Source organism: Morone saxatilis, unplaced genomic scaffold (assembly GCF_004916995.1).
Source record: "Morone saxatilis isolate NCDOM2014 unplaced genomic scaffold, NCSU_SB_2.0 Contig12, whole genome shotgun sequence".
Lineage (NCBI taxonomy): Eukaryota > Metazoa > Chordata > Actinopteri > Moronidae > Morone > Morone saxatilis.
Window position 1 is genome coordinate 4,906,898 of NW_023339674.1, and position 18,534 is coordinate 4,925,431.

The 18,534-nt window shown below is 37.9% G+C and overlaps 3 protein-coding genes across 4 annotated transcripts in view; 1 reads left to right on the forward strand and 2 right to left on the reverse strand.

The window, feature by feature from the left end:
* slc25a24 (solute carrier family 25 member 24) overlaps nucleotides 1–8,261 on the forward strand; it is a 13,393-nt gene extending 5,132 nt beyond the window's left edge. Inside the window, exons 4-10 of the mRNA XM_035653235.1 lie at nucleotides 1,111–1,222; nucleotides 4,173–4,331; nucleotides 4,508–4,660; nucleotides 4,806–4,913; nucleotides 5,672–5,839; nucleotides 5,930–6,080; nucleotides 7,148–8,261. Coding sequence (XP_035509128.1) covers nucleotides 1,111–1,222; nucleotides 4,173–4,331; nucleotides 4,508–4,660; nucleotides 4,806–4,913; nucleotides 5,672–5,839; nucleotides 5,930–6,080; nucleotides 7,148–7,329 — 1,033 coding nt within the window. The 3' untranslated portion in view covers nucleotides 7,330–8,261. The remainder of the gene's footprint in view (nucleotides 1–1,110; nucleotides 1,223–4,172; nucleotides 4,332–4,507; nucleotides 4,661–4,805; nucleotides 4,914–5,671; nucleotides 5,840–5,929; nucleotides 6,081–7,147) is intronic.
* A 643-nt stretch (nucleotides 8,262–8,904) lies between these two features.
* LOC118321758 (transmembrane protein 69-like) lies at nucleotides 8,905–10,885 on the reverse strand. Its single transcript, XM_035653236.1, has 3 exons — nucleotides 10,673–10,885; nucleotides 9,960–10,004; nucleotides 8,905–9,876 (listed from the first exon to the last, which is right to left on the reverse strand). Exons 2-3 carry the CDS (start codon nucleotides 10,002–10,004, stop codon nucleotides 9,130–9,132), a joined length of 792 nt encoding a protein of 263 aa, XP_035509129.1. The 5' UTR covers nucleotides 10,673–10,885; the 3' UTR covers nucleotides 8,905–9,129.
* A 669-nt stretch (nucleotides 10,886–11,554) lies between these two features.
* tm4sf4 (transmembrane 4 L six family member 4) lies at nucleotides 11,555–17,032 on the reverse strand. 2 transcript variants are annotated; one of them, XM_035653748.1, is made up of 5 exons: nucleotides 16,532–17,032; nucleotides 15,561–15,650; nucleotides 13,897–14,045; nucleotides 12,681–12,867; nucleotides 11,555–12,307 (listed from the first exon to the last, which is right to left on the reverse strand). In XM_035653748.1, the coding sequence occupies exons 1-5, from the start codon at nucleotides 16,700–16,702 to the stop codon at nucleotides 12,290–12,292; spliced, it is 615 nt and encodes a 204-aa protein (XP_035509641.1). In that variant the 5' UTR covers nucleotides 16,703–17,032; the 3' UTR covers nucleotides 11,555–12,289. The 2 variants fall into 2 exon arrangements, with proteins under 2 accessions (XP_035509641.1, XP_035509642.1); XM_035653749.1 differs by lacking the exon at nucleotides 11,555–12,307 and having other exon boundaries at nucleotides 12,666–12,867.
* Nucleotides 17,033–18,534: the final 1,502 nt, after the last annotated feature.

An 18,534-nucleotide genomic window follows, 5' to 3' on the forward strand; every position in this document is an offset into this window, starting at 1 on the left:
GTACAGAAGCATGCTTGACAGTGAGACCTAGAAAGAGAAGTAAAGCAGGATGTGAATCAGATGACTGTGAATCAGAAGATTTGTTTGAACCACAGACTATCATTTACGAGTGTGGGCATAGCTTGAGGGCACACAAGGAGAAAGACCAAAGGTGGAGCAGACACGTGATTTCCTTATTTTATAAATTTGTTTCAAAATATACAAAAATTTGCTCGGAAATATATCAGTTATGCTATTTTTGTGCCCTGATGTATTCTGAAATTGGACTTTATATAAAACCTTTTTTACTGTTATAATTGGTGGAGGTTTGGATGACTTCAGTCTTCATGACTTGTGACCTAATTCTTGTCTGCATGCTCCTGTTCCTCTCTCTCACCCTCTCTCTCTCTCTCTCTGACTGAGCAGAGGTAAGGAGGAACTTAATCGGTCTAAAAAGTGAATGGGATTTGGAATGTGTGTCAGCACTGTTCTTAATCCAGTAGTCTATTTCCTTTGGTGGAGAGCTTGCTGATGCTGACGTGAAGTTTGCAGAACAAATAGTGACTTTTATCATGAAAAATGGAATGCTAATTTTTTTAATAATATATAAATTAGTGCTGATATTTCATTTCTTGAGTTTTATTTTTATCCTGATTAGTTACGTATAACCAGTTAAAGCCTTTATTGGTTAAACTAGTTACATGTCACTGGCCATTCTTATTTTCTTTTCAGGATTCAGAAAATTAGTTTATTGAAAATGGATTCATTTGTCCTGCTGGCCCAGAGTTTAATCATGAGGTCGTGTAATCACAAAGTTCCCAGTTCGAGTCCAGCTGAATATGTTTCATGTCATCCCACATCTCTCTCTCCCCTCAGTTCCTGTCAGCTCTCTTTTACACTATCTTATAAAAAAGGCAAAAATGAACAATTAGCACACTCTGTTAAGTAAAACATTCATAATTCCTGTTATTGGATAAATTAAATGTATTGTCCAGCAAACTCCATTTAATGCAAATAACAAGTCATTTCTAGCCCATATGAGCCAACAAGTGGACACCAGTTATTCGGTATTAGATAAAAATGACATAAAACTTGTAAATGATCAGTCTTCTGTCTGTCCTTGTTTTACAGTATAGATATGGACGGCACTATGACTGTGGACTGGAATGAATGGAGGGAGCATTTCCTGTTTAACACAGCCACCAACCTACAGGAGATTATCCGTTACTGGAAGCACAGCACGGTAAGTGAAGGGCGTGACTCAGAAACTATACTGTGTGCGAGGAAGAGAACAGAGGCCGTAATGATGGATTCCTCTTTGGGTAACAGAGTGATACACTCGTAAAACACAGACCAAAATATTTGCCACTTAAAACCAAGCATGGAGCCAAGACAGTCGAGGTTCAACTCGTTATATTGCAAATGATTTTAATTGAAATTTAAGATCAGTTAATGACAGAGAGTGAAGAATATATATTAATGCGAAACTGCTGTGGACCAAACTTTAAAGAAGAGTATATCTCACTGATTGTTGAAGCCTCTTTTGGTTTGATGAGGTTACCATAAAAGGATGTTGCTGGCACATGGATATTTGTTTTGTATCTTGTGTAAGAGACAGTAGCATGTACAATATTTGCCGCCTGGAGTCCCAAATTCCCTCATGCCGGTTCATTTTGCAATCACATGTTCTCCACAATTAACAGACCTATAATTACAGCTCTTAAAAACAAGGTGATGAAGAAAGCATTTCTCACACACTCGTCATTTTTGGATTTGTACGAAGGCCAATTTGAGCAGGTCGAGGATGCTCTCACATAGAAAAATAAATCACTACTTACAAACTTCATTTTAATTAAAATGTAAGAAATAGTAAAGATTTCCCCACACTTAAATGCATGCAACATATCATTGTATGCTTTTAAAGATGGCTGAAAGCTTGCTAGATAAAGTGTTTGGGCAGAATGCGTGGAGTCGTTTTCATGCTGCAAAATAAAATGGAAGAGACATGGAGGGAAAAACCATTAACATTGCATTGCATTGCATTGCATTTAGTGTCCTTTGACTGACCCATACTTCTCTTTAAGAACCCATTACACTAAAGGGGAAAGTTGTGAAAGAGAGTTGACAGTTGACACTGGATTTGGACGAGGACTCTGGCAACAGATGAGTACATCTTCGTCAAGAGATTAGACTCGTTCGACTCCATTTCCAGAGAAGACGTAAGAAAAGGAGGGAGAGAGGTGGAGAAAGAGCATGCAAGAGAGAAGGAGGCTATGAGGAGTTTGTAGCGTGATCACCTTCTCTTGGAAAAAGGGGTTGTGGCAAGAAAACAATATTACTTAAAGTCAATTTATTTTTGTGTGACTGTAATTGAGAGCCTTCTGGTCCAGATCTAGAAATGTAGTCTTAATTATGAATCCATATTTTACTACTAAACCTTTTGCAGCTAACAGAGAGTATAGTTGTGTTTGCATGCCTGAGACACAGCCAATTCTAGTCAATGGCTAATCTCTGACGTTTGCTTTCTCTGTTGACTGGCACAACCTCAGATTTTAAATAAACCTGTGGCTGCTAATCTGAGGCAGAGATAAGCTAATTTCAGTCCGAACTAAAGTAGGATTAGCTTGTCACTGGGATTGGGACAGGTCCACCAGAGAGGAAGGGAGCCTAGAACAGTACAGCAGGAATGAGGTAGCTGAGATGAGGTATTGGAGGTAACGTCTACGGCAGTGAGAGCTTCCCAGCCTCTCCAGTATTCACGCCGATGGTTACTGGCCACTCCGGATTCAGTGATTCTCCCCGCAGGCTGGATTGGATCTGCAGACCCTCGACATTAGATTGGGCTCTTGATTAAAATCGTGTAAAGGATCCAGATCAGTCTGAGAATTTGAGTTTACAGGGGAGCTTGAACAGCACTGATATTATATTGCAATGGATCAGCACCTTTATCAAAGGCTTGAGATGGCCATGGCTCTGCTGCAGCCCCAGCAGCAGCAGCAAGAACAGAGAAACTGGTTTTTCATCGACTTTGAAGATGACGGGGCGATCTATGAGGTGGAGGTGGACGTGGTAGGTTTGGGTATTTAGCCTCTCAGTCCACGTTGTCACCTGGTCATGAATGAAAACCTGGTTTATGTGTCTTTCTAAAAGAACCTGATTGATCAGTGTGGTTGATATTTTTAGCATATGACAGATACTACTATTGGCATATAAAGTATGTCGGCTCATACTTATATAACATATGTTTACTGTAATTGAGAAACAGTGTTGCCATTACGTAATTTGTCCACTAGAAAGTGCTTACAGGTTTGTTTCTCACCTGTAAAATGTCTCGATCAGAAATAATTTCATCACACAAATCTGAGGGTTCCTTATCATATATGTATTTTTGTGTTTATTGGATTGTTAAATCTCTCAAATGTTGATGTCACTATTGCCTTCAAAGATCCATTATTGGATTATAGTCACAATGCACAGACAGGTTTTGGAAGAACTCTAGTTTGTGCAGCATTTTTTGTCCCTCAACACCATCACCTGAGCTGTTCTGATACACTATAATACAGCTGCTTATAAAGTTATAATGTATAGTTGCATTGAATGAAACTACACTGTAAAGGGTATTGTGAGATAACAATTGGTAGGTTTACCATAAATAATAACAGCCACAAAATCACATTAGATTTAAAGACTCAGTTAAACAGAACATCTACAGATGCTTTTGTTGTGTACTATTAGTTAATCACTAATATCAATAATATAAGTCTTCTAATCACATGGTAATTTGTCCACAGTTATTTATCTCGCCTCTTCTCGATCTCACCACATGAAGCTGTAGTTATGTAAGATTTTAGAGAAGGTCATAGCGTTTCGTCATTAAGCTCAAGGCGAAGCTGTGAATCGTGTGTGGTTGTGAAGCTGCGTGATTAACATACATTAACCTCAAAAGCAGGTTTCCATGCGTTTTTGAAATTACGTTTGAAACAATAAACAAGTTCTAGTGAAAGTGACTGTTTCAAATTCACACATATCTATTTTAGCAGCCCTTGAAGAACCTGCTTTTACCTGGCTATAAATAAGCACATATCAGTGTGAGTCTACACAGCCCTGAGAAGTTATGTAACTTTGTTTTAGCTAGAAAAGTTTACATAGTGTTTAAAATGACTGTGATTTATTTATACTGTGTGGTGTTGTAGGTGCTGGACATTGGTGACAGCCTCGCCATCCCAGATGAGTTCACAGATGAGGAGAAGACGACCGGTCTGTGGTGGAAGCAGCTGTCAGCAGGGGCCATGGCAGGCGCCGTGTCCCGTACAGGAACCGCCCCGCTAGACAGGATGAAGGTGTTCATGCAGGTGTGTTAAAATGTTCTTTCTGTTGGTTGTCTGTCACATCCCCTCTGTCGGATTTAGGTGATTAACCTGTTCTTAAATGTATTTTATGTATTCTACCTGCTGCCTTTGATACTCTACGAATGTATTCACCTTTTAAAGTCAGGCTTACAACTGCAAGGTGTTTTTTTCATTTACAGGTGCATTCCTCCAAGAGCAACAAAATCAGCCTGGTTGGTGGTTTTAAGCAAATGTTAAAAGAAGGAGGCTTGATGTCTCTGTGGAGAGGAAACGGTATCAATGTACTGAAGATTGCTCCCGAGACTGCCATTAAATTTATGGCCTATGAGCAGGTAAATCTATTTTACTTCCTTTTAACTGCTAACAGTATACACCTCAGGCTCTGGAAACATTCATACACTATAACTCTGCAACATGATTACCCTAAATAGTGATTGAGTATTGATGCGATGCTCTCTTGTCACTGTGTTTTACTAGTATAAGAAGCTGCTGTCCAGTGAACCAGGGAAGGTCAAGACCCATGAGAGGTTCATGGCTGGATCGCTGGCTGGAGCCACAGCACAAACTGCCATCTACCCCATGGAGGTAAGCACAGGTGGAGGAATTTACAGGTGTATTTACACTATGTTTATGGTTTGTTTAGTATCTCAGTTTGAATAGCAGCATCAGATTAGAGAAAATTTATCTTCATATACTTTTAATGATGATAGTTATCTCATAATTTTCATCCTAAATAAGACCAAATCCTGTGCATTTCAGTCCAAACTGAAAATTTAGAGCACTTTAAGGAAGGTAAGGCAGACTTGAAGGTTAAGTAATAAGTAGAGCTACAATGAATAGTTGATTAATAAATTAGTTGTTAACTATTAAATTAATCTTTAACGATTTCTGCTTCTCAAATGTGAATATTTTCTGGTTTTGTTAGTCCTCTATGACAGAAAACTGAATATCTTTGAGTTGCAGACAAAACAAAACATTTGAGGACGTCACATTGTGATCAACATTTTCTTCATTTTATTGACCAAACAACTATCGAGAAATTTATCTAGACATTAACCGATAACATAGTGGAAACACATGCATTTTCACTGTCATTTATCACTATTATTTAACATATGTGAAACGTTGAGGATAGAAACCTAAAGCCCCTAAATGAACATCATAAGAACTACAGGACCAAGCCTAACAAAACTTGGGTGTGATACTGTGATGAATGAATACATGTGTGGTATGGAAGCATTTAAAGTGAACGTTCAGGTAATGACATAGTGGAATAATGACAAAACACATTAACAAATTGTTCTGCTAAAGAACAGCCTCACTGATAATATTCATCCTTGCAGGTGATGAAAACCCGCCTGACCCTGAGGAAGACTGGTCAGTACTCAGGAATGTTTGACTGTGCCAAGAAAATCCTGAAGAAGGAGGGAGTGAAGGCATTTTACAAGGGCTACATCCCCAATATTCTGGGCATCATCCCCTACGCTGGCATAGATCTGGCAGTGTACGAGGTACGTGATGATAAATCATTCTCACATGGAAAAACTCTTCTTCCATATGCAACATCATCTCACACACAAACACTTCCCTGTCCTCACCAGAGCTTGAAGAACTACTGGTTGTCCCGCTACGCCAAAGACACAGCCAATCCCGGCATTCTGGTGCTGCTTGGCTGTGGCACCATATCCAGCACGTGTGGCCAGCTGGCCAGCTACCCTCTGGCTCTGATTCGCACCAGGATGCAGGCACAAGGTACAAAGAACCAAACCTCATTCAAAATTCTAGCAACTTTTTATTAAGCACTGTTGGCATATGCCAAGTGTTGCCATGATCTTATCTGGAGGGATTTACACACAGCGTAGGGAATCATTTAATTTCTTTAACAGCTGTTGGATGAGTTTCTTCAGAATTAAATAAAAAATATAGAAAGAATTAAATCAACTGAGTGGTGAATATTACATACTGGTAGAGGAATAACCAGTGAAAAGCACATACTGTAGCTAAAGCAAAGATTGAGTAAACATTATGTTAAAGCAGCTATAATTAATAGTTTTTATATTAACAATGGATTACAGAACTACTTATATGTGACAGAAAATGTCTACCTTGTTGCGTCTTTCAGCTGTTTTGGTTCACTCTCATCTGCACTTCTATTTTCTCTGTTTCACCGCTGCCAAGCTACTGTTTCAGCAAAAAAAAAAAAAAAGCGTGTATACTACCTTCCCAGCACCAAACCACAGTCAAACAAAATAGCCATTAAACATAATGAAGCATTTAGCAGCTAAAGAGAGATATTTTACACAGGAGTTACTGGAGACAAAAAACAAAAGGAGAGTGAATATTGGACATAGATTCCTTAGGGGACCCAACTCATGTCTCTAAATACCTGCTACTGTTGCTCTGTATCTGCTGGACTGATACACAGGTAGCAGTTTAACTTTATTAGGTGATACATTTTACAGCTTGTTTCTGCTGCCCCCAAGTGGCCAAAACCAGTCATTGCATGTTTAATCCAAAAGGCTCATAAATAGTCTTGTGATGGTGTTTGTGACAACAGTCTGGGTGTGTTTCATTACTGCTCGCATTATGGGTTCAAAGATAGCTCATAAACTTTGAGAAAAATGATTGATTGTGATTATTAAATGGGGACAAATATATATGGAGAGAACCTTTGGCATTGCCTGGGCGTTTACTCAAGGACAAATGTTTTGATATGGAATTAAAGCATTGACGTTATTCCCTGACACTGATATATCTCCCTTTGTCAAGAATCCAGCGGTTTCTCTTTTGCTCACTTTCTTTTTTTTCCCTTTTCTCAGCTTCTGTCGCGGGCTCAGAACAGCTGCCCATGAACCTGATGGTGAAGAAGATTCTGGAGAAGGAGGGCTTCTTTGGACTTTACCGTGGCATCCTGCCCAATTTCATGAAGGTCATCCCGGCCGTCAGCATCAGCTACGTGGTGTACGAGTACATGCGGTCTGGCTTGGGTATTCAAAAGTAGGCAGCAGGTTTCTCGGGTGTGTGTGTGTCCGTGAGAGTATAAGCATTTTGCATTATTATTTCAAACTGTTGTGTAAAGAACTTGTTTACCTGTAGGTCACCTAAGTCTGGGCTCAAACTGCGGCAGATGGAGCCACTGTAGAGGTTTTTTAAGTGATTTGCAGGACTTTGGCTAAAGTCTTTATAAAAAAACTAATTGTTTACAACATCCTGCAATGCTCACACGGGGCTGACAATGATTATTCCGACTTCTACAGTGTTTCCAAATGTATGTTGTTTGTCCAACCTGCGTTTAGGATGAACCCACAGATTTATGTACACTCAGGGCCCAGTTTGGGTCTACTGACTTTCAGTGTAATCAACCCAAGATAATGACCCAAGAAGTTGGATAAGAATTGATTTTTGTTTTTGTTTTGTTGAATTGTTCCTTTGGGTAGAAATGTATGTTTTTATAAGAGTCATTTGCACCAGAAATAAGTCACATGTTCCTCTAATAAGGCACCTTATTGCACGAATCCAAAAAATAGCTGAGAATTCACATCCTTCCATTCATTTACAGACACTCGTCCAGCTTTTATATAGTTTCTTTAAAATATTGTGTCAGATGTCCCTTGTGAGCGGCGAGCTGTCTCACTTAGAAATCTGAGGAAACTTTTGAAGTGCAATACTGTATTTACTCTTCGGTGACTCACGTGTTGTTATGAATGAGCCACGGATTTCACCCGTTATGTTGGCTCCACAAATGTCTCCTTTTTACACAGGATGTCATTATTGCACCTTTTTCAGTGAGTTTGGTGAACAGGGGAGTAACGTGCCTTATGTGCTTTTTCTCAGATATCTGTGGACTTTTCACCCTTAATGTTTTGCCTTTCTTTCCAATATTTGGTCAATTAGATGCTGGTGTTTACATTAATAAAAGCATTTGAATACAAATGTGAGATGTTTTGACTGCATTTATTTTCAGTGTTCTACGATTGAAATGATTTTAATGAATATATTTGAGTTTGTGCACAACAAATCAACGCACATAATGAGGGCCAGTTGCCGATCTCAATCCTCTTAAATCTGAAAACTTGACTGTAAAACCTGATGTATTTCTTGGTTCAACAACCGAGGCACAGGCGTTCAGTCGAGCCGTGTGTGTTGTGGCCATTTGATGGTGTGCATTTGTTCCCCTGAGGCTTTAAGAACAGATACTCCAGCTTTACATCTTATGTAATACCTTTTGCCCAGCGATGGTGTAATGCTTCTGACTTTTAGCAGCTGATCCTGGCCACGTAAAAAAAAAAAGGACACAGGAAGAGAGGCTCTGCTAATTTGTAGCATTGCACTAACGAAGAGACTGAAAGAAACATGCTTTCCACATCTCTGGCTGAATTACTCAAAATGTTTAAATAAGCACTGAAGTCAGGCAAAAATGCAGAACATTTACTGGTTAGAGCTTCTCAAAAGTGTTGCCTCCTCTGGGTTTCCTAACTGTTGGTCAGACAATTTTAGGTTCTGGTAAATTGTGACTATAAAAAAAAAAACAGCCAAAAGAAAAACAACAGTGTGTTGAATGACAAAGGTGCATTAATCTTGTTCCACATTTTAGTTTATTTTGTTCTGTTCTTTTGATGTGAGGCATCTGAACATTTCTTATTTGGGCAGCTTTGATTGCGCCCTGATTAGGAGAAATGAAGCACACTAGATGTTAATTCTGTTCTGATTTTACAAAGGCGACACAAAAACCTTAAAGTGTGAAATACACACACAAATAAAAAACATGGTGGCTTTATAGTTTCAAATATTTAAATACTATTTAATCCATGAATATCTTCTTTTCTGGATACATTTCCTTGAGTATCAGAGTACCAAGGAAAGAAAAAAACGCCACAGTGGTGAGGACGGCGCGCAGGGCTTTGAACCAGCTGGGGTACGTGGGCAGCAGAGCCAGATCATAATGCAGTGCGATTCCCAGAGCCATGATAACCATGGTGACCGCAGAAGCAATGTTGTTGCTCATCAGCATGGTCACGCAGGCCAACAGGGAGGGAACCACGCTGTTGGCCAGGTTTATCCAGTCAGGTTTAGCTGGGCTGCTCTCAGGAAGAGCGAATCCCCAGCGAACTCCACCCAGGAAGGAAACAATGGCGGCACCATAAGCTAACTGAGCATAGGCCAACTCCGGACAGTAGCTCTCAGTCACAGCCATGAACAGAGTAGGGGTGACGAAGGGGATCAGCCCTGCAAACCCCAGGTACAGGGCAGGTTTGGGACCTTTCCACAAGTCCTTCATGTCATAGCGTAGCAGATCCAGCTCTCTGGGAGGAGGTTCAGGCCGAGCTCGCTTCTTCAGCCTCGCAGCAGAAGAGTGGAAGTGTTGGTTCCTCCGCAAGAAAGGAGCTGCTTGAGTCTGGGTCCTCTGGAAGAGCTCAAACCTCCCGAACCCGAGGCCAGCAGGAGGTTTCACTTGTCCATTGTTCCTTTCTGAGAACGGCCGTGCTGTTGTAGCTCTGGTCAGGGCTGATGTCCAGCATCTTTGTGGAGGACCAGCCCAATGCAACACCTAAAGAGACATTCATGTTAAAACCTAAACACGTCTTAGTTTCAAAGTAATTGTAAATAAAGGAAATTAAAAATAGTCGTTACCTTGTGGGCTGCAAAGGCGCTTCTTCTAAAAATAACAGAGAGCATCTGATGAAGAAAGTAAAACAGAGATCAGGTTAGACAAAACACACACAATAAAGGCTAATTGACAAGAAAAGCGCATTTGAATATGAATAAAATGTAAAATGGATTAAGGCTGCAACTAACTATTATTTTCCTAATTTATCAATCAATCATTTGGTTTATAAATTGTCGGTTTCCCAAAGTCTAAGTTGACCAACAGTTAAAAACAAAATAATATTCAGTTTACTGCCAAAAGAGATTTAGAGATTTTTATTAATGAAAAGTGCTGCAGTTTAAGAAGATTTTCTGTGTATCAAATAATCAATTAATCTGTTAATCATTCCAGCTCTGAAATTAATATAAAAAGAACATAAAAGACAACAGGGCTGCATGACATGATAAAAACACAATACTGTGAGTTTAACTGAAAAAAACTATTCAAATGATGAAGATGTGAACTGTGTTGGACTCTGTACCAAAACAAACATGTTTTCTTGTATGTGGAGGACAGAAAAAGGACAGTGAATTACCCCAGAAACACTTTCAAATGCTGTTTTTGTCCGCACACATTTTACCTTTATCAAAGAAAGTGCAGCAAACCTCCAGAACAGACTCAGACAGAATAACAACGTCCCACAACCTTATCAAATATATAAAACTATAATCCTGTGACACACACACACTAATATTACCTCTGTTTCAGGTTGAAGATCTCATACTTTAGTCTTGTTATTTATCCTCAGGGGTCAAACACGTTGTTTCGCGCTCTATTCCTTCCGTGTTCACCAAAGTCCTTCAACTACAGTTCCACTAGAATACAGCTGGGCAAATAAATACAAATAACTCGACAAATTAACTTTCTACAAACGTAGACGTGCATGGTGCTAATTTTAAACTAAGTACGCGTTGTTCTTATTTATTTTTTTATATTGTATTTTTTTTTTTTGTGGCTAAGATCACTGAAGACGGTCATCGATTAGCAGGACTGATTACCGATCGCATCGTTCAGTCTGTGACGTATCAATCCATCAAATTCACTTAATTAATTCATTAAAAACAAATAATATATATAACAAATACATGTAAATATAAATAAAAAATGGATTAATATAATAGGATGATTTAATTCAATCGCTATTTAAATACCTGAAAACTTTGTTAGGGTTTTATTAGTTCATCATGAAATAAAAGAATATAAATTTAATTTGTAAATGTATTTGTCTTTTCTGCAGGTTTTTTATACACAGGGCAGTTTCCCCCCGGAAACCCCTTCAGAAATCGTCAACTAAACTACACTGACTCAAATAAACTACACAGTCTCTGATTTCCCTGTAATTAGTACCAGATTATATAATTATGTTTCATGAATCATCTAGGGAAAATGTTGAACCGTAAAATAAAGTGTTTAATTTACTGATATAAGTGAAACTTTGGTGGAGAAATGTCCTTTATAATCTTTTTGGATCAGATATATGACAGAAGGCCACATGACATGATTAAAGATGTCAAAGAACACCACACAGGACCTCTTTGAAATATAACTAATTCTTTAATAATCAATTAAACAGTATCTCAGTATATATATATATATATCAGTAATTCACAGACTTGTAGAAAGATATACTGTAATAACACATCAGACAAGTTAAGGTCTATGTTCTGAAAGTGTGTTTAAAAGTTTTAAAAAAGCTCAGTGACAATTACTACAGTGAGTAATTTGGCAAAAGAATATCATATGACCATTGATAACAAGATTTAAGATATAAATTGTATTGATGGTGTACACTCATCAGGCTCATGATTACAACACCAAAATGCCCAACAGGGGGCAGTCATGCAACAGAAATATCTTATATGAACAGGTTTGTTTATTTAAGTCTCACTGGATAAGAACAAAAACAATATTTAAAGCAACCCATCTGCTTTTTATACATATATAAAAAATAGGATATTTACTCACTACCTCTGGTAAGTGGAAAAAAAACAGATACAAAAATATAGCAGGAGGAAAATAATTAACTACAGTAGTTAGTGTTGGAAATAGAGCCAAAAAATGGCTGCAGAGACACATTTCGATTTATTAATGAGAATATCGAGTTATATATTTAGTTATATAAGTTATATATTGTGTAAGTGTTTGCTAGAGAGTAAATGGGAAACCCTTAAAATTGGAGCTCTGTCATTTCACCATTGTTATTACACAATGTAATCAATGAGCTCGTATCGCAAAGGCATGAAGCAAAGAAGCAACTGTCATCCTCAGAAGAAATACAGGGAACAGCCAATCTTCAGACTCTCGCAGGAAGTGCTCAGGAGGCTTCATTGCTCTGAAAGACAAATATTATCAACATCTTCATGTGTTTTACTTTGAACATGGAATCCTTCTCTGTTTACTAACACCAATCCCAAAGCTAAAAGCAGTTACATAATTCACTGGATCCCTGTTAATGAGTTATTGTCAGCTAACTCCCAGCAGAAAAATTGTGTCACAATATTAAAAAATCTATTATCTCCCAGCAATATCTTTTTTTTGTGTGTGTCTGCGATTTTAGTACTTTTAGGTAACTTAATGGACTACTGCTACAGTTTTACAGATACATAAATAAACTATTAATATGTAAAACATCATAATTAATACTGTTTATAATAATAATATTTTCATAAACAGACTAAAGTGAACTCATCTCAGACTATACTAACCCCTCCACAGCAGCCACAGCAGTCCCCACACAGAGCTCCCAGCAGGCCGTTCACCACCTGCACAGCACACAGTGCCATCTGGATTAAACCAATGACCAGCAGCGTAGAGAACAGACCGAGATGCCAGGACACAATGTTAGTGGGCTCTTTACAAACTGTCCAGAGAGATTTGTTGGACAGGTAGTCACTAGAAAAGGAGGGTGAAAAAGAGACAGGTTTTTACTTTAAACCGGTGATAAGTGAGCACACTGGTTTACAGTCACTGTGCAGCAAAGGTAGCACCAATAAAACATCTTAACATGAGATACAATGCAGTCAAGGGATGTTAAAATGCCCAGTTTAGAGAGTTGGTTCACATAAATTACAAAAGAAATCAGTCTCTCAGATTTCTGCCTCTTCTTCAATACGACAGCAGTCAGTTGAATTCTGTTTGTTTGGCTGAATAGACTAAAATATTTAGTGTGAAATTTTCTTAACTTTGGAAATAGTAGTTTGTGGTTGGCTACTTTCGAAACATGGCAGCTCATTCTAAGGTAATAAAACAACGACGATTCCTATATTCAGGTGAATAAAGGCTAATGAAAATATACCTATGAATATTATATTCCATGTCTGCCAATAGATCCTCTGAAATGTTACACACTGCACCTTTCAGAAAAGATGCTTGTTTAGTTTTTTGCAGAGAGCTGGAAGCTGGAAGTCGATTAGCTTAGTTTACCATAAAGACTAGAAGCAGGGGAAAACAGTGTGGCAATGTTTAAAGCTGAAAAATACACCACCAAGTATATTTAAAGCTCACTAATTAAAACATTAAATCTCTATATCTGTATTTGTTTAATCCGTACAAAAACAGAAATGAAGTGAAGATATAATTTTGGGGTTATACAAGGGGTTATGTGCCTGATTGTTTCTTGCCTAGGAGTGACTTTAGCATATTTTTTTAACTATAAACAGAGCCAGGCTGGCTGTACCCCTCTTAATACAGCAAATAAGCATATTTCCCACAAAGGAAAAAACTATTCCTTAAATAAAAACTAATTAAGTAAAGTGAAATCCAAATGAGAAAATACGTGGAGTTATTTCTAAGCTACTGAAAATGCAAAAAAAAAAGCTAACCCTGACACTGAAGGAAACTACATTCCCCGTACATCTTTGCATTGGTGATCAAGCAGGTCATTTAGGATGTGTTTCAATACTTTATATAGTTGTGTCTCACCCATTTGAGAAGGGAGTGGTCCACAACTTTTCTGTGCCGTTAAGAGCAGTCACACACTCAGGTCCGTGGTTTATGCCTACAGCAGAAACTATAACTGAGTAACCGGCCCCCAGAACCCCCACAGCTGCAAAAATTATGGAACTCAGCATCTAAAGAGAGAGAGAAATAGAGGAGAGAACAGTTACTCTTATTGGGAATCAACACCTTTAACAATCTTGCTTTGAACTTGACAACAATGAAGTTATTCTCTCAGTGTGCAGAGGACTGGCTGAGGGTCAGGGCACGGCCAACACAGAGCTACTGAGATGATGCTGTGTGTGTGTGTGTGTTTGTGTGTGTGCTGTAATCTGACAGACTTTTGTTTGCTGATTCTTTCCTGGACCTCCACACACACACACACCTACACATTCCTGAAGTATCGATCAGTATGTGTGTCTGGACCAGAACAATACTGGTTCTGTGTGATAAAGTCATGTGAAACTCCCATCGGAGGAATTACTTGTTACAGTGATCGAAATCACATCAATTTGTCTGTGTGTGTGTTTTTGGCATTTATTGCTGTGTAAATTATACAATGTGTGTACATAGTATCATTGAGTTTGTTTTATATGCTCAGAGTGATTAGACTTTAGACTGGTGACATACAGTAGAACCTTTGGATGAGGTGGGATGAGACTCAATTTCATTTTCAGGATCATTTTTATTTAAAAGTTACTGCCGTTTTAATGTTCGATCCTCTGTGTTTTATTTATTTATTCTTTGTTAGGCTACTCATAAGCCTCATCATTTAAAAAAAACAACTTATTTTTACCCCAGTAGAAAAAACTAAGAAGGAATAGAATAGAAACGTTGCGTTTTTCACATTTGATGCTCAGTATATACTTAATAAAGTAACTTAATAATACTTAATATGTAATATAAAGACAAAAATCCTTCACAGTAATAAAAAAAGAAAAACAAACCGTAACTTAACTTAAATTCTTATGTGTAATTTATATTTTATTACTCACTCCACCCAGATTTCTTCAAATAAAACACTAATTAATTGCAAGGACTTAAAAAAAGTACCTAATTGCCATTTGCAATATGTTTTAGGTGGTAAATATCCAAAACAATGAGCTGCCAAAACACAGAAGTCCTTTCACTCCAATTAAAGATGTTTACACAACACATTTGGGGAAAATGCAAATTCTTCTTCCTGCACAGATGTTGCTCTCTGGCTGACTGCCTGCACACAAGCAGAAAAACACTCTTTGGGTGTCTTTAGGTGTCACATGACCACTACACAGCCTGATCTACATGAGCAACAAGCTGGTTCAATAGGCCCTTTTTCACTGAAGACATTTCGACATGTTACCGGAGGAAAAACACATGTATAAATAATAAAATGAAAGATTGAGTACCATTAATCTGCTTCAATTATACCGTCTTGGAATTGTGCATGCAACAATTGTTAAGCCTTTAAACCATCTTGTTTATATTAACTTCTAATCCTCAATGTTTTATTGAGCCTGACTAAATACTTGTCTAACATTAGATTTTTGCTTCTGTATAATCACTTTGGGACCCATTCTAACGTTCCTGTCCTTGGACCCTTTGAAAGCCACAGCTATGAATAATTATTTCATTATGGGGACAAGTTAAACAGTGAAACATCTTCTCACCGCAAATCTCCGCCCACAGCTTTCGTTGCCACAGCAACCGCAGCAGTCATTGTTCTTCAGACCAAGGAAGACCAGAGCTGGGAAGATCATCTGCCGCCCAAACACACCCCAAGTTCAAACACACACAAACAAATATGGCACAAACAGTTGAGCAGATGATTAATTATTTGTTCCTCTTCTGTTTGCAGTGGAAATTGAACTGCCTAATGTCCCACGATAATCATTAAGGTATTATGTAACTGGTACCTCAATAGGGCCATTTGTTAAAGTGGCAGCAACTTTCAACAGGAGTTACACATTTTTCCATGAGAATAATTTAAAAGATGCTAAAATAACATCTATAATTCTGAACATAACGGCTTAATTCATATGTTCTTTAAGAAGCATTTCTATGATAATGTTTTGTTGCATTTCCAATATTTATAATGTGAACTAGCTCGACCGTACAAGATCATTACCTCCTACAGGTGTGAATTGTGTGTATACATTTTAGAGCTGAAACAATTATTGATTCATTTATTATATATAATATAATTAATATCAGGCAAAAACGCTAACATTTCCTCAATTACAGCTTCTTTAATGGGAGAATCTTTTCTGATAGCGTACTGAATATTTAGGTTCTGGATTGTTCAGACAAAACAACCAATCTGACATTACCTTTGGATTGTTTTGCTATTTTCTGACATTTTGTAGGATTAATGGATAAATCGAAGACATAATGTGTGTTATTTATAATGGATGTCATCGTGATGCCACAATGCCCTACATATCATGTGCTATAGTGGCAACATATACAATTTGAGAAACTATAGCATCAGAATAATCCATAAAAGCTGTCTTCAGTAATGATGATGAAAAGCAGCAGATATTGCGCAGTGTGCATCTTCTACTAGATAAACGTGAGCTGATAGTGGCACAGTGCATTTTACCAGCTATTACTGTCAGTGTTGTAATTTTAACATACTTACCAGCACTCCAGATCCCAGGATGCCTCCAAAGTACCAGACTTGCTCTGTGATGTGTTCGCTGTCTACGGACTGTCCCCCGGGGAAGAACAGCAGGATGTTACACAGCACAGACACAATCGCCAGAGGCATCAGACTGATCCCCAGACACTTGGCAAAGCCGCCTGAACACATTCTGACACTGATGTTTCAACCTTCTCTACTAGTAACAACTCCTTGGGTTTTAAAAGTATTTTGTGGGCTTCAAAACCTCCACTTAGATTGATCTTTCCGTTGAATGATATAAAAACTGACAAAAGCAAGGATGTCTGAGTTTAGACTTAAATCTGGTCCAGTCTCCACGTCGGTTAGGTGAGAATAACACTCCACCTGTTGGCTTTATATTGATCCTCAACTGCAGCTTCCCAACACCTCCTGACAATTTTCCTTACACCTCTTAAGCTGTTTCTTCAAAAAAGCTCTGTCCACTCTACTGAATCTCCCGAATGAGCCTGTCCGCCTCACCTGTCCTGTTTCTTAGGATGGTTGAGATAACAGTTGAGCCTTTATACCCCCCCCACCCCACCCTGCCTGTCTCTCTGAGTCACTGCTTCACTTTTACTGCAGCCAGTTATAACATGGCAGGAGCACACACAGAAACACACACTTGTGACTGCATGCAAACACACACACGGAGCCATTAATGCAGGATTACATATACCTGTGTGTGCACACGGACACACCAATGAAGACACTGGTTAATGTTCTACCATGTGTTTTGTGTACATGGAGACAGAAGAGGAAGTGACAGACAGTTGGTCGATAGGCCCTCATGGCTGATCTGCACCCACCACTGGTTTAGTGAGTAATACTTCCACATTAGGACTTGTCTAATGTACAGTTCAGCTCTGGATGAATTAAAATATATAATGTTTCATCATGTGTTATAGAATGACAGATGTGAGAAGTCTGAGAGTGGAACATGATGATTGTAGGTAATGTCTTCATTTATCACAATAACAAAAAACAACCTGACCATAAACCTTCTTTTAATACATGTATGTCCTGTAAGCTTGTGTAAATATTGATTAAAAATTAAGGAATCCGTCATAAAATCATTAATTTTTAAAATTATTTTATTTGCTCTTTGTGTGACAAAAAAGATACACCCAAATGAGTCATTAATCTATCGATACATTTCTCAATACTGTCTGGCAGGAGATACTTTAGTATTAAGTCCAGTGTAATCAGAATGAACAGTTTCTACTGCCTTTTTCTTTATGCTGGTATGTTTTGTCTGTTTGCTTGTTTTTTGCCCCTGTCTTAAATACATTACATCTAATTTCTATACTATATCTATAACTATAGGCTATCTCAATTTGGGGTGAACTAGAAGAAAGAGGAAGATAAGATAAAATAGACTTTATTGACACAACTCTGGGGAAATGAACTTGTTTCTGCAGCTCCAGTTACAACACAACACATTACATAAGAAAATCTACATTATATAAAAACAAAATAAACATTATAACAATATGTAATATATAATATATAAAAACAAAATAAATATTATATATACATATAACATTAAAGATGTCATAGATTGCAGATGTGATTGATATGGTCACAGCAGGAGGTGTAGAAATAAATATAATTTCACAGGACAAAAATAAACTTACTTAGGTTATTGTTTTATTCTATCTTTAAGTTTAGCTTTAGGGACTGATGGTGGTTCTTTAAAAGTTTGCCCCATTAGAGCATCTTTAAGGTATCACTGTCCACATCTCTGACAGTGGTTGTGAATGAAAAATAAAAACAATAGTAGCTTATCCCATCATTATCCTATTAAATTATTCACGGCCTCATAACGGCCTAAAAATAAAAAAAACTGAACTGACAGAACAAGTAAAAATGTAGGTTTATGTACATTAATATCTGCTAATGAAACTTCAGCATCCATCGATGCGATCTGTCATCCGCTTCTCTTTGCTTCCGTCTGAGTTGAGCCAAACTCAATCGATGCCCGA